Source organism: Orbicella faveolata, unplaced genomic scaffold (genome assembly GCF_042242905.1).
Source record: "Orbicella faveolata isolate gen_17 unplaced genomic scaffold, um_ofav_v1 contig_12, whole genome shotgun sequence".
NCBI classification, from domain to species: Eukaryota; Metazoa; Cnidaria; class Anthozoa; order Scleractinia; family Merulinidae; genus Orbicella; species Orbicella faveolata.
In genome coordinates this window covers 22525001-22537582 of record NW_028301539.1, presented here as the reverse complement: position 1 = coordinate 22537582, position 12582 = coordinate 22525001, and the positions used below count along the sequence as shown (strand labels likewise).

The following is a 12582-nucleotide window of genomic DNA, read 5'->3' as shown; positions in this document are numbered from 1 at the left end:
AAGGTGCACTGACGTAGGGTGCATGTAGCTAACTAGTAAGCAATACCGTTGTACTGTTTTCGTTACATTATTTTATTTCTTCAACAGCCTTGATTACAGTTGATGATATCATGTATCTATTACTAGCTGTATAACAATACTTACGTAGATTTTGCTTCCTGCTTAATAATCTCAGCGCCATATATTATAAATATTACTTAACTTAATATTCAATAAATAAGGTTCCATATATTATATCGCAAAGATCCTAAAAGGCCTATAATATAACGTAGATTAATATATATCTTGACGTATATATACTCGCAGAAGCATATATGCGGTTATATGCTTCAGACACTAAGATGGGTAATGAGCAAAGCTTCGCGAATTTAAGTTAGGCAAGATCCGACAAACTGTGCGACTACATAAGACTTCAATACGAAGAGTTATCTATGCTGTACACTTAGATGGAAGAATAGATACTATAGATAGGAAAGCTTGCCAGAAACGTTTTTCTTTATGAAAACGCGCCAAAAAACAAGCCTGGTTTCCCACTCTTTCATACAGTCTATCGTGTTACACAGAATCCGAGTTCTCTCAGTCTTCGTGCTTTCTCTTGGTCTTCTTTGGGTGTCGAGAGCGGCTCTTGGCCTTACACAGCGGGCAGATCGGAGCATTCCTGTGAATCTGCTGGTGGCAGGACAGGCAGGCCTTCATGGGAGGTGGCTGCTGCTGGCGGAAATGCCTCTCCCCCGGAGGGCCCCGCTTATTGACCAGCTGCTGTGCGGCAGCTGCTGCTGCAGCTAACTGGGAGGCCACCGGTGGAGGAGGGGGTTCCTGTGGCTCTGGCTTCCAACCTGGTGGAGCACGTTCAAGAAACCTGGCAAGTAACAGAACCATTAGTGGGCGCCGTACCAAGCTATATGTTAAGTACATGTATAGTCTCTAAATTACTTAAATCACGTTCAATGATTTGAATCAAAAAGATCGCCGCAACTGTACGGGGCATTCGATGTTGACGGTGATGATGAAACTTGATTTGAGCGCTAACGCCATAAGCTTATTGAAAAAGTATAACAAAGTATTGAACTATGAAAAGTACAAGGCTCCAGATGTGAAACGGATATACATGTACTATTATACAAAGCATAAAAATCGATAATGAGATAAAATGGGCATAGCCCTTGTAGTTATCGTCTTCGGACCTTATATCATGTTTGTACGTGTATGTACCTACAGTATAGTGTTTTTGAAAACGGCTGATGATTTTTGATACCGGGTAGTTTACCCCCATAATTGGGGCAAAAAAGCGAGCAGTGCGATGCAATAAGACCTCTTCGCATCTAATGTACAGAATTTATAATCTCTTTTGACTGCAACTTACTCTGCAAGGCTACTTTCTTCATCTAGGTTCGCTATTTTCTCCAGACCCAGAGAGCCTCTCATTTTGTCAATGTCTCTCTTCAATGGTTTGTATTCTTCATGCAATCTTCTCAGAGTTTCTAACCCTCTTTCTCTCTCAGATTCAGACTGCTTGATGGTATTTTCCATCTGAAAAAGACAAATGGCAAAATTATTATTCTTACATACAAGTAGTCTTAGTAGGCATATTAAATGATAGAAATACAGGTAGCGTCAACTGAAAACTCAGAAGAAAATCCGAGTTCCACATGGGATATGAATCCACAATCCTCCATGATCAAGCCAGACACACCAACCACTGAGCCACTAGAGACTCTACGGTGAGCAAGAGTGAAATGTGGGTCTTTGACTGCATCATGCAGTCACACAGCCAATTCTCAGATGATGAGTTGGCACATATGAACTTATAACTGCATCACGCAGTCACACTGAGGCAAAACAAAGACACAACCAACCACCCTTGATCACAGTTTTCAGTTGATGCAGTTATTTCTATCATTTACACGTGGTCTGGCAGGATGAAAATATTGAGCATAGGAATTTTCCCCACAGTCTGTCTTTTCTGGTTAGAACTGGACTTGTTTGGTGTGTTGAACATGTACCAAGAATTCTTAACTTGGTATTATTACTACTTACAGGGATGAACAGGTATGAGTAGAGTATTCATTTACAAATGGAGCCACCCTCAGTATTATTCAGGGGCTTCACTATGCAATTCATCTAAAATGTACTAATTTATTGTCAAGACATTTCTTTTTAGGCGTTGAAAGTTGTTGGATAAGGAAAAGAGAAACATTCTTGTATATATTTTATGACCAATGGCTCTAAAATTTGAATCAACCAAGGAGTATTTAGCAGGTGAGGGAAGCTGCACTGTCCTAACACCAAATGCAAGCTAACAGAAAGCCATAAGTCATATCACTTTTCTCACTCAAGACAAGAATACCAGCACAATGAATATTCATTGCAATGCAACCCCCAGCATTCAATTCACTGCTTCCCATTTGTATGCCTGGGTGAAGGGAGGCACTGTGAGAGTCAAGTGTCTTGCCCAAGAACACAACACAACATCCCTGGCCAGGGCTCCAACCTGGATTGCTTGAGGCCACTGTGCATCCACACTTAAGCATGTATGTACTGCTACAAGGCCAGTTATCATGTCCTACTGACAATGTTGACTTAGTGCACTGACGATATTGACTTACTAAATTAATGTCAGCATGAATAAGCCTCAGTTCCTCTACATGTGCCATTTTCTCATGCAGAAGAGCTTCCATTTCTGCTTTATAGTCCTTCAAAAGTTTTCCTTCCTTCTCAGCTGCATCTAACTCTTGGATCAGTTGAGATTTTAGCTTTTCCATCTGTGATGTTTTGACTCTGAAATGTAAAATTATGATGATTTGGGTTCTCTACTTTCAGTTCTTATAAAGTCTCCCCTCATTAGTAAAGAAACCAGTAGATGGTAAAATAACTTGGGAGTTTTATGGAAATTACCAACTGCATCATGCTGTTGATTCTAAAAACACATTAAAAACTTTTTGGATGCAGTCTATGATTGCATGTCATGCACAGAGCCAGACCAACTTTAGGCTAAAATAATACTTAACTGACTCGCTGTGCTCATTTGTAAAGTACTGTTTCTACCACAGGAAAATAAAATTCATATCTCAGTTCTGCAAGTGGGTAACATGAACCAGATTCTCTGTTGTGACTGCCTGCTCGAGAGAGTAACATCCATGTACAGCTATCTTGGCTACTCAGGATTTCCCAACAGTATTCCTCAATAAATAATACTCATATGTATCCTGCGTGCCATATAATGGAAGATCTTTTTATTGCCCAGCTTAAAATTGGTTAAAGATGACTGAATATTGTCCTTGATCCTTTTTGGCAAATTTACAGGGCACGACTACTGCATCTCGGTCAATCAACATGCAACACAACAAAAAAGATCTTGGCCATTACTGAGTGATAATTATTGACCTCCTGCTTGGTTAACAGTGCATAATATACATTTTTTGCATTTACTTTATAGCACCCGTTTTGATCAATGGTGTTAAATTAAAATTCCGAATTTCATTTCCTTATAAGCTAAATGTATATATTTAAATTTCTGGGTTATTCAGATCAACAAAAAAATCTAATTAAACAGAAGTGAGCTAAGACAAATTAACCACTTGTTATTACAATCTGTAAAGCTGAAATGGTACCAAATTATTTTCTCCTGCTGAACAACACAATGCCAAGTGGCTGTCTTCAAGTACACGTCAAAGTAAGATTTTTAGTTCTAACTGAACAAAGAAGTAACAACTCCTTGTTAAAAATATTTTAACAAAGAAGCTGCTCTTTCTTTGTACTGTGGAACACAAAGGAAAGAAAGAAGAAAACGCAATAACCTACCATAGACTCCTAAAAGATCTTGTCCGTCAATTTTATGCAGCAATCAATTAAAGTTGGCTAAGTAAACTTTGTGGAGGGTTAAGCAAACTTCGCAAAACATTAAACGAAGCAATTTTATCTACAACAAGCAGCTGATACATTTCAATAAATAAAGCATAAGCCCGGGCTTCAGTATTCTCTAGTATTTTATTTCAGGGAAGTTCCAGATTGAGAAAAGGTCGTAGCAAGCTTGGTAGAGTTTGATTCGAAATTTGCTGCAAACGGCGCAATGTTTTGTTCAATCCTAGTGCTGGTAGCTATTTATGCAGAAAACATTTTGGGCGTTTAACAAAATTAAGTTAACGAGTTGAGTGCTGAATAGTCATTTGATGCATGTCAAAGAGCCTTTGAGGCATAAACTAATCATTATAAACGTTTGGAAACGTTGATATCGCTGGGTATTTAGCAGCATTTTGTTTCTTGAAAAGCCTTCCTTACCTTATATCTCTAATCGTCTCTAACTTTCGCATATAGTTGTCTTCGTCGCCCTCTCTTACTGGACTAGACGCCATGTTATCCTTTTCAACAAAATAATGACAATATGGCCGCGATGTTGCTCATATAAGAAGAGTACTTATTGGCGTCTCTGATTGGTCAATGAAGTGCAAAGTAACCAATCATTTGCGAGTTTATGAAATTCGAGCCATTTGCGTCGAATTGTCAAAATTTCAGCTGTTCTTCGGCCAGCCTTTGTTCCCCGCAATTTAATGAAATTAATTAAATTTCTCTTGGCATCTTTAGAAACCTGAATAAACGTAATAATCGTGAAAGTCAGGAACTTTGAGCAATTCTGAATCACGGAAATTTCATAGTAATATTAGCGGTACTGTCCTCGAAAGCTCGATTTTCAGGGATTATTTTAAAATATACAGGCTGGCTGAAAAATCTTTTTTGTTTCTCCACATTTATCGTTTAAAAGAATTTTTAAAACAAAGGAAAGTGCATATCTGTTTAGGTTAGAAAAATTTCAAGAAAAAAAAAAAAGACATTTTGGTCGCCCGATATGGGACTTGAACCCATGACCCTCAGATTAAAAGTCTGATGCTCTACCGACTGAGCTAACCGGGCTCCCTCGGTTATAATTACATTTTTTACAATATTTAACGGATGTAAAATGTTCTGCAACCTTATCTTGCTAAAGCTATTTACTAACTTTTACCGACAAAATCTTTATAATGTGTATTCATTCCTAAAAAGCTATATTGCAGCTCTTATTACGCAATTTCGAGTGCAACAATGTAAGAAGGGGTCATGTATCGATCATGTTTATATAATGATGTTACTTTGTCTCCACCAATGCAAAACTCTTGTTTCATTTCAGTGCTGTTGTGCTGAAAAGGTCCTCTTCTTTTTTCTTTCTTCTCCTTTGCTAGGCCTATTCGTTTGGGCGATTAAAACTTTTTAGCGGGTGAAGAGCTCTATTCACCCAAACCGAACAAATTTCCCTTACCCTTCCCCTCTCCGCAAAATCGTCTACTTGTACCCAGATCTTTGTCGCGGTGTATCGAATAACTAAAGATGGCCGCTCTCACTTGCACACAGATTTTGTTAGCTCTTGGAATGCTTATTTCAGGATCTGTGAACACGCTATCGAAGAAAGCACAGAACGACTGCTCGTAAGTGCCATTTGGCTTGATGTGTGTGAAGTTTGGTTGGCATGTCCCGTTTTTGCTTTCGAACTTCAATGAGATAACCATGACGCGAAATGAAATTATGCAAGCTCAGTTGTTCTTCTATTTAAACTCAAGTCGTGAGTTTAATTTATAAGCTTATGGGTTCCATAGTTGAATTATAATACAGATGGCCTTTGGAAGAACATAAAAATAATTTTGTAACGGGGAAAAGAAGGTTTGCGATTTCCAAGACATTTCTTAACGGGATATCCTGAGCTTGACAACGTACAGCATGTGACTCTTAGCGCTCGTAACTATAACATTTTGATAAAACACTTTAGTGTTGTGTAGATTGACTATGATGTATTGACAACAATGTGAATACGATATATCTTCCTTTGCATGATTTTAATTTTTGCCACTTTAATCTTGCCAACTTTTATCTTTTTATTCACGGTACTATTAAAAGCTGTAGCTTAATGCATCAGTCAACCTGGGGTATTTTACACATTGTCCATCACAAGGGTCGGGCATTTAATATACACCCCTGTAGCCTTCCACCCAATTACCCCAGGGCATTTGGTCATCCTGCTTTTTTAAATAAAGTTTCTTATTGAAATACATCTAGATAGGACACCGAGAAATGAGATGTTAGACCTGGAGAATGATGCAACGTACATCATCCACAGGGAACCCTGGGAATAGGGAGCATGGGTGCCAGCTGGGTGCATGCAATGACTGATGCATTGCTGTGCGTATAACTTGTGATTGATCATGCTGCAAAAAATGAATCATGAAACAACAAGAGAGAAAACCACTGGTTTCAGTAAGCACTCACTTCTTGCCGGAATTGGGGTCAAGTTTAGTGTCTTTCACAGATGCTCTTTGCACTTTTCGTGCAATCTTCCTCCCCTATGAATGTCTGCTGAAACACTGGGCTATTTATTTAGCCTAATCACAGTACACTTCCTGATCAAGGCAACAAATTTTGGACCTTGAAAAACTTTGTAAAAGACTTCAATGGATACCTCCATGGCATTTCAACAAGTGTTTAAATCCTTAACAGCAGAAGCTGTAGAGTATTTTTTGAAGAAAGAGATGGATGTGTTTGCACAAAGACATTCATGTGTCTAGTTCATCTCAGACTCAAATGCTGGAATCTTGCACGAAGTCTGCTTTGAACTTGACTGATGAGAGGTGATCTCAAGACATCAAACTACATTGTACAAGTGTGGCCTTTCAGTGAGTGTGTGAGACTTTTAAATCCTGTTCAAGAAACTTATAGTAAGTGTTTTTCCCTGTCTGTGAGAAAGATGAAGAAATTTTATTCTATGAACTCAGTCAGCTGGATTTTAAAAACTGCACTTTTGATTCATATTTACTTTGAAATGTGGCCATTGAATTTGATGTGACATGCAATAGTACACATTGTAGTGATCACCCCTGGGAAGCCTGTTCAGTTTATGATTGGCTTTTTATTACATGATGACTCGGTGCTGATTGGCTTTAAAGTAATTTTCACATGATCTCCAGCAGATCTTTATGAACAAATTGAAAGGTATATGCTCTTTGTTTTAGCAGACATTTGTGTGAGAGGAAGATTGTGTGGTAAGCCCATATATAGCACCTGCAAAGGAGATTAGGTCAAGGTCTGACCCACACTCAGATGGGCGTCCAGGCGCCCTGTGGACAGCCACAATCGTTTTACTTTTCATACGTTGCCTTATAAATTGTTAGCTAATTTGAGCAGGCCCTATAGCACATTTTGGATGCCCACTTTTAAAAATCCTGGCTAAAAGCCAAGGCAAAAGTATATTGTTTCTTGTCATGGTTTGTTGGATGAGTTTTAATTCTCCAAGGGAGATGTGGTGGCCTCATGGTTAGTGTCACTATGGATAGAGCGGTGCAGGTTCAAACCCTGGCTGGGGACATTGTGTAATGTTCTTGGGCAAGACACTGTACTCGAGTCACACTGCCTTTCTCCACCCAGGTGTATAAATGGGTACCGGCCAATTTAATGCTGGGGGTAGCCCTGCAATGGACCAGCATCCCATCTAGGGGGAGTAGAAATACTCCTAGTCACTTTGTGCTACAGAAACCATGGATAAGCGCCAGCCTGATGGGCCACTTGGTTCATATCCAGACTTTTTTCAATTCTCCAAGGTCACGCACCTGTCACAAATCTATGTATTATAATGTTTGTTAAGACAGGTAGTCAGCTGGGTGAATTCAATGCGGAGTGATGACATTGCACCCTGTGATGCCACAGTTATTATTATTATTATTATTATTATTATTATTATTATTATTATTATTATTATTATTATTATTATCGTCCTCACGTAATGTTTGCTTAGAGTCCTTAGGGCCGAGACCAAACCATGGTCCTGGGGCACTAGGGGATAGCCAGTTTTTAGCTTGATAGCACCCTCCTCAAAATGTGTGCTGTACCTAGCAAGGTTATCTTTTGTAGTTCACTGATGCTTAATTGGCCGGGAATTCTTCCAAGATAAGTTTCTAGTCCCTTTTTGATAGCTCCAAGTGCTCCAATGATAACTGGTATCGTTTCCGTTCTCATGCCCCACATTCGGCTTGTTTCGATTTCCAAGTCCTTATATTTGGATAGTTTTTCACTGACTTTCACGGATGTGTTTCTGTCTGATGGTACTGCCATGTCAATAAATTTACAGGTTTTCGTTTTGTGGTCTTTAATCACTATATCGGGTCTGTTGGCTGTAATTTTCCTGTCTGTGTGTATTGGCATTATTATTATTATTATTATTATTATTATTATATATTATTACATTATTATTATTATTATTATTATTATTATTATAGTTAGAAGCTGAACACACTCATCTTGCAGTGTCAATGATGACCTGTTGCTAGTTCTCTGAGACAGGCAATGCTTCAAATTGAGTGTTTATAATTATAAATAACAGTTTGTTTTCTTAGAGCCAGGGGACTTAAAGATGAACATGGAAATGAAGTCCACAAATTTGACCACCCATGGTTTCAAACTGGACTCATGTTTATTGGTAAGATTAACAATTTAAATAAAGGAAGCAAAATAAAATATATCTATTGAAACAAACTGCCTAGTTTGAGTAAAAATTGCTACCCATACCGTGGAAGGCTACTGAAAATTCTTAGGGATTGGGGTGACTCCAGGGCTCGAAGATTGTCCTTCTGGGCAAGTAATTTTTCATTCTCACCTGCCTGAATGGCAAGGGATCGAGCAAGTCATCTACCATCTAAAGCAAACTAAGAGTTGCCCAGGGCAAGGAAAATTTTAGAGCTACTTGTCCCAAGGGCAAGCCCAACCTCACTCCCAGGCTCTCTCCCAATGACAAGGAAGGCAGAGGAGAGAGAGCCTGGGAATGAGGTTGGGGCAAGCGGGAGTTAAAGTTTTTTTTTTTTTTTTTTCATGATAAAAGCTAAGAAAAGTCTAAAATGGAATTTCTTGAGGGGTTAGAGGTTAGGTTGAGCAGATTCAAACCAAAATATCTTTTGGAACAACAAATACCAATAAAAATAGTATTTTTAGTTGAACTGTCTGTTTACTTGATTAACTTACGTGTACTTAGGATGAAAACACACTGTATATTACATATACCTGGTACTTCCTATTGGCCATGCTATAAGAGCCACGTACCTGAAAGCAGGCATAACATATTTGTGATGATTTTAATAGAGTTTTTCTTTTACTTTGTGTCAGGGGAAACAATGTGTTTGATTGGCTTATATTTTCATCGGAGGAGAGAAAGGCAGAAATTACGGCAGGTTTGAATATTCTTAAATGTACTTCTCTTTATCTTGTACATGGGCTTTGTATGTACGTGTCGTTTTTTCACTTTATTATTGATTGAAAACTTTTTTATCTTGAAATACATTTGCAAGTAATGAGGATAAAATTTATATTAAATGTCCAAACTCTCCAAGCTATTCAGAGAAGCTCAGTGAATCAGGGATGATTCTAAAATCACATGCTGATGATTCCATTTTTTGTTATCATTTAACTTATTTCCACTACACGAAACCTTTACTTTCTTGCATACGGTATGTATGTTTTTATTACACAACATTACTGCACAATCCAAAAGTATATTTCCGAAAAAGCCTTTTTTAAAAGCCTTTTTTGAAAGCCTGTTCTAAAACAATTTTGGCTAGCCAAAATTTCCTGGTGTACATGCAGTGCTGTATTTAATATAAAGTCCTATTATAAGATTCAGACTTCAGTTAACTTTGGTACATGTATGTTGGCCATGAATTACTGAAAAATGTTTTTCATTTGTCCTAAACCAGAACTTAATGAGTGTCACTAGAGGTGAAAGTAATAGCACTGATGAACCTTCTGCAGAACTTAGTCAACAACCAAGGTACTGAACATCATGAGCACATATTACTTTTAGGGTGGGGCCATGTCACATGGACATATAATTTTATAGCTGAATTCTTCTTATCTGTGTTGGGACAAAACGACAGTCATGTTTTTCATTCTCTAGCATAGAAACATGCACCTGTTCAAGAGGCAGCTCTCATTCTCAGCCAACACCGACTGACTTCAAACTTTGTAATATCACAATTTTATATCCTTGTTGACTTAGCAATCATTTTTGATAGCTCTTCCATCCCTGCTATTTAACAAAGGCCAAGTTGTCATCTGGCCAGATGCGCCTCTGGACTCATAACAATATAGTCACATTATTATTTAACAGTGGTTTTAACTACACTACTGTACATCCAGAGTAAACTAAAAATATTTCCTCTTGATCCAAAGATGAAATATATTGCATTTGTGCATTGCATTTTATCCTTGTAGAGTTTTCCAATGGATCTTTGCTTTTCCTACAATTTGTGATCTGTTCGGAACCACATTAGGAGGTGAGAGAAATATATATGTTTGTTAAATAAATGTTCCTGCATGTGACTGAATATCAGGTGACATTTATCCACCAGATACATCTTGGCTTAGGTTAAAAATGTTCAACAGAATGGGTTACTAAAATTTAATTTAACTTTCATGCAATTACTGTAAAGTTAAGAAATGAGATGTATTGTATTCATATCAATTACAGTGTTTACTACTTGTTCTTAAAATGAAACCTCCCATTTTTAATGTACATGTAAGGTTTTATACATGTATAATTATACGTGTAATTAGGTTGGCCTGCACATGATTGTATTTTTGGCTGGATTGAAGTAAATGTAAATATTTATGATGCACCTGAAATGGTGCCTGTTTCAGGTTGCAGGTGTATAGAAGAGTAGAGATTTCATGCAGTATAAATAAATTATATAGAATAAGGGTAGTGAAGACTGCCACAGTTAACTACAAAAACAGAGAATTAGACTGCATTTCCCCCATTCTTAATATTTTCATTACTAGGAATTGGTCTGCTTTATGTCAATGCCTCTGTATGGCAGATGCTGAGAGGCTCAATTATTATTTTCACTGGTGTGCTTTCTGTGAGTATAAATTTGTTTTCTCACACTGATCTTTTTTTTTTTTTTACTTTTGACATAGGAACAAATTGTCAGTGAGTTTTAATCCAGTTTCTCTTTTCGTTTAGAGAATATTTCTCAAGAGAAAGTTATGGCCAATTCACTGGATTGGCATGATGGTCACTATGGTGTGTGTTTTAAATTCATACTTGAATTTGGTATTAATTTACTGTATTGACCTAGATGACTCTTGATATACTTTGACAAGACACTGCATAATAATTATATTATAATCCTGAGCTGCTGCGATCGCCCCAGCGTGACTTTATGATCAGGTAACCATTATCGTAGCATAGGATTTGATTCAACTTGCCCACTCTTTGAGATCATGAGTAGATGTAGAATGTATTTTGTCCTTGTTACAGAATTTATTTGCTGTAGTACAAGAACATGCTGTACATGATTGTACATTGTTCGTTATGATTTTGCTTTTGTCACTTCATAAGGTCTTAAGGTCTCGTGAACGTCATTTATTTGATTTATAGCATGCTAGGAAATTTTATTTGATATTCTATTTCGTAAAACTATGCTAGAAGATGGTTTTCAGTGATCAAGATTTTATTAACAATTTTAAATTTAATTACTATAATAACTGAATGAGTTTACTCTCTAAATTAAATGTCTGCAGCTTGGTTTGGTGCTTGTTGGATTGTCAAGTGTTCTCAGAGACAACCATCAAGGTTCCTCTCAAGGACAAGTTGTATTAGGTAAAGAGCTGCAAATCTACAGAATAATGTTTTCAGCATGTACATCAAATGTGCAGTTCTGAAAAAAAAAATGCATCCATGGATATTTTCTTAGACAAAGTGGAATGGTTAATTTGTTTACATATTAATTTAAAGTGTGTAGTTTTGTGTAGGAATAATATCAGGCTTGGTAATTGTTACTACACACACCTCGCCTAGTGGCTGACCATTATTCTCAAGCAAAATCTACATTGTACATCACGTTGTTTTAATCCCCCATAGGAAAAAAGATGGCAACTGGTACATTTATCCATAGTGCTTAGCGAACGAAAACCTTTACAATGTTCATAAAAACATACAGAAACGTTACAAAATCTGCAAACCTAGGCTACTTAATGTCCTTAGTACAGGGACAAATCTTGTAAAAATTTGGCTTTCTTTGTGCCTTGTTGGCTGTGTTAGGTTTGCAAGGCATTGTGGTAGAATGTACAGCCGCCATCTTTTTTCCTACAGTGGATTGTGTTCTGTTTTTGTCTTATAAATGTTTCCTTTTTTCACTCTCTGGAGCTACCTTAATTAAACCATTGGCAAAAAGTACCATTGAGCAAAATATTGAAGTTGTTGGTACTTGTCTGATTTATTTTTAACTAGGTTTAACAGACATGAAGTATTTCAGTTTGCTTTTCCCTTTTAATGTCATCCTCAATTATTCTATGACCAGGCATTGTTTTGATCTTGGCTGGTCAGAGTGTTAGTGCCACTCAGATGATTGTAGAAGAATTATTCTTGAAGAAAAGGAAGTTCCATCCTCTACAGGTATTATTATTATTATTATTATTATTGTTATTATTATTATTATATTTTATTATTATTATTATATTTTATTATTATTATTATATTTTATTATTATTATATTTTTTTATTATTATTATTATATT

General features: G+C 37.0%; 2 protein-coding genes and 1 non-coding gene across 6 annotated transcripts in view; 1 reads left to right on the top strand and 2 right to left on the bottom strand.

The window, feature by feature from the left end:
• Positions 1 to 48: 48 nt before the first annotated feature.
• LOC110060082 (zinc finger C4H2 domain-containing protein-like) lies at positions 49 to 4420 on the bottom strand. Its single transcript, XM_020766841.2, has 4 exons — positions 4279 to 4420; positions 2607 to 2778; positions 1364 to 1530; positions 49 to 859 (listed from the first exon to the last, which is right to left on the bottom strand). The coding sequence occupies exons 1-4, from the start codon at positions 4350 to 4352 to the stop codon at positions 577 to 579; spliced, it is 696 nt and encodes a 231-aa protein (XP_020622500.1). The 5' UTR covers positions 4353 to 4420; the 3' UTR covers positions 49 to 576.
• Positions 4421 to 4835: 415 nt separating this feature from the next.
• On the bottom strand, positions 4836 to 4908 carry Trnak-uuu (transfer RNA lysine (anticodon UUU)). Its single transcript has one exon. It is a non-coding gene; the product is annotated as a tRNA-Lys (tRNA).
• A 406-nt stretch (positions 4909 to 5314) lies between these two features.
• LOC110060036 (solute carrier family 35 member F6-like) overlaps positions 5315 to 12582 on the top strand; it is a 13005-nt gene continuing 5737 nt past the window's right edge. Inside the window, exons 1-9 of one of the 4 annotated variants that reach the window (XM_020766780.2) lie at positions 5315 to 5456; positions 8409 to 8491; positions 9172 to 9236; positions 9759 to 9832; positions 10276 to 10337; positions 10843 to 10922; positions 11027 to 11086; positions 11587 to 11665; positions 12366 to 12460. In XM_020766780.2, coding sequence (XP_020622439.2) covers positions 5359 to 5456; positions 8409 to 8491; positions 9172 to 9236; positions 9759 to 9832; positions 10276 to 10337; positions 10843 to 10922; positions 11027 to 11086; positions 11587 to 11665; positions 12366 to 12460 — 696 coding nt within the window. In that variant the 5' untranslated portion in view covers positions 5315 to 5358. Of the gene's footprint in view, positions 5457 to 8395; positions 8492 to 8591; positions 9237 to 9758; positions 9833 to 10275; positions 10338 to 10842; positions 10923 to 11026; positions 11087 to 11586; positions 11666 to 12365; positions 12461 to 12582 lie in introns of those variants that run through there. The other 3 variants (XM_020766781.2, XM_089282873.1, XM_089282872.1) reach the window with 3 other exon arrangements.

Excerpts from the sequence above, each read along its gene's own strand:
- LOC110060082 (XM_020766841.2), bottom strand. The coding sequence starts at position 4,352 with ATGGCGTCTAGTCCAGTAAGAGAGGGCGACGAAGACAACTATATGCGA. Across the intron at positions 1,531-2,606 it reads TTCATGCTGACATTAATTTA|ATGGAAAATACCATCAAGCA; the intron begins GTAAGTCAATAT and ends TGTCTTTTTCAG. Across the intron at positions 860-1,363 it reads GAAGAAAGTAGCCTTGCAGA|GTTTCTTGAACGTGCTCCAC; the intron begins GTAAGTTGCAGT and ends GTTACTTGCCAG.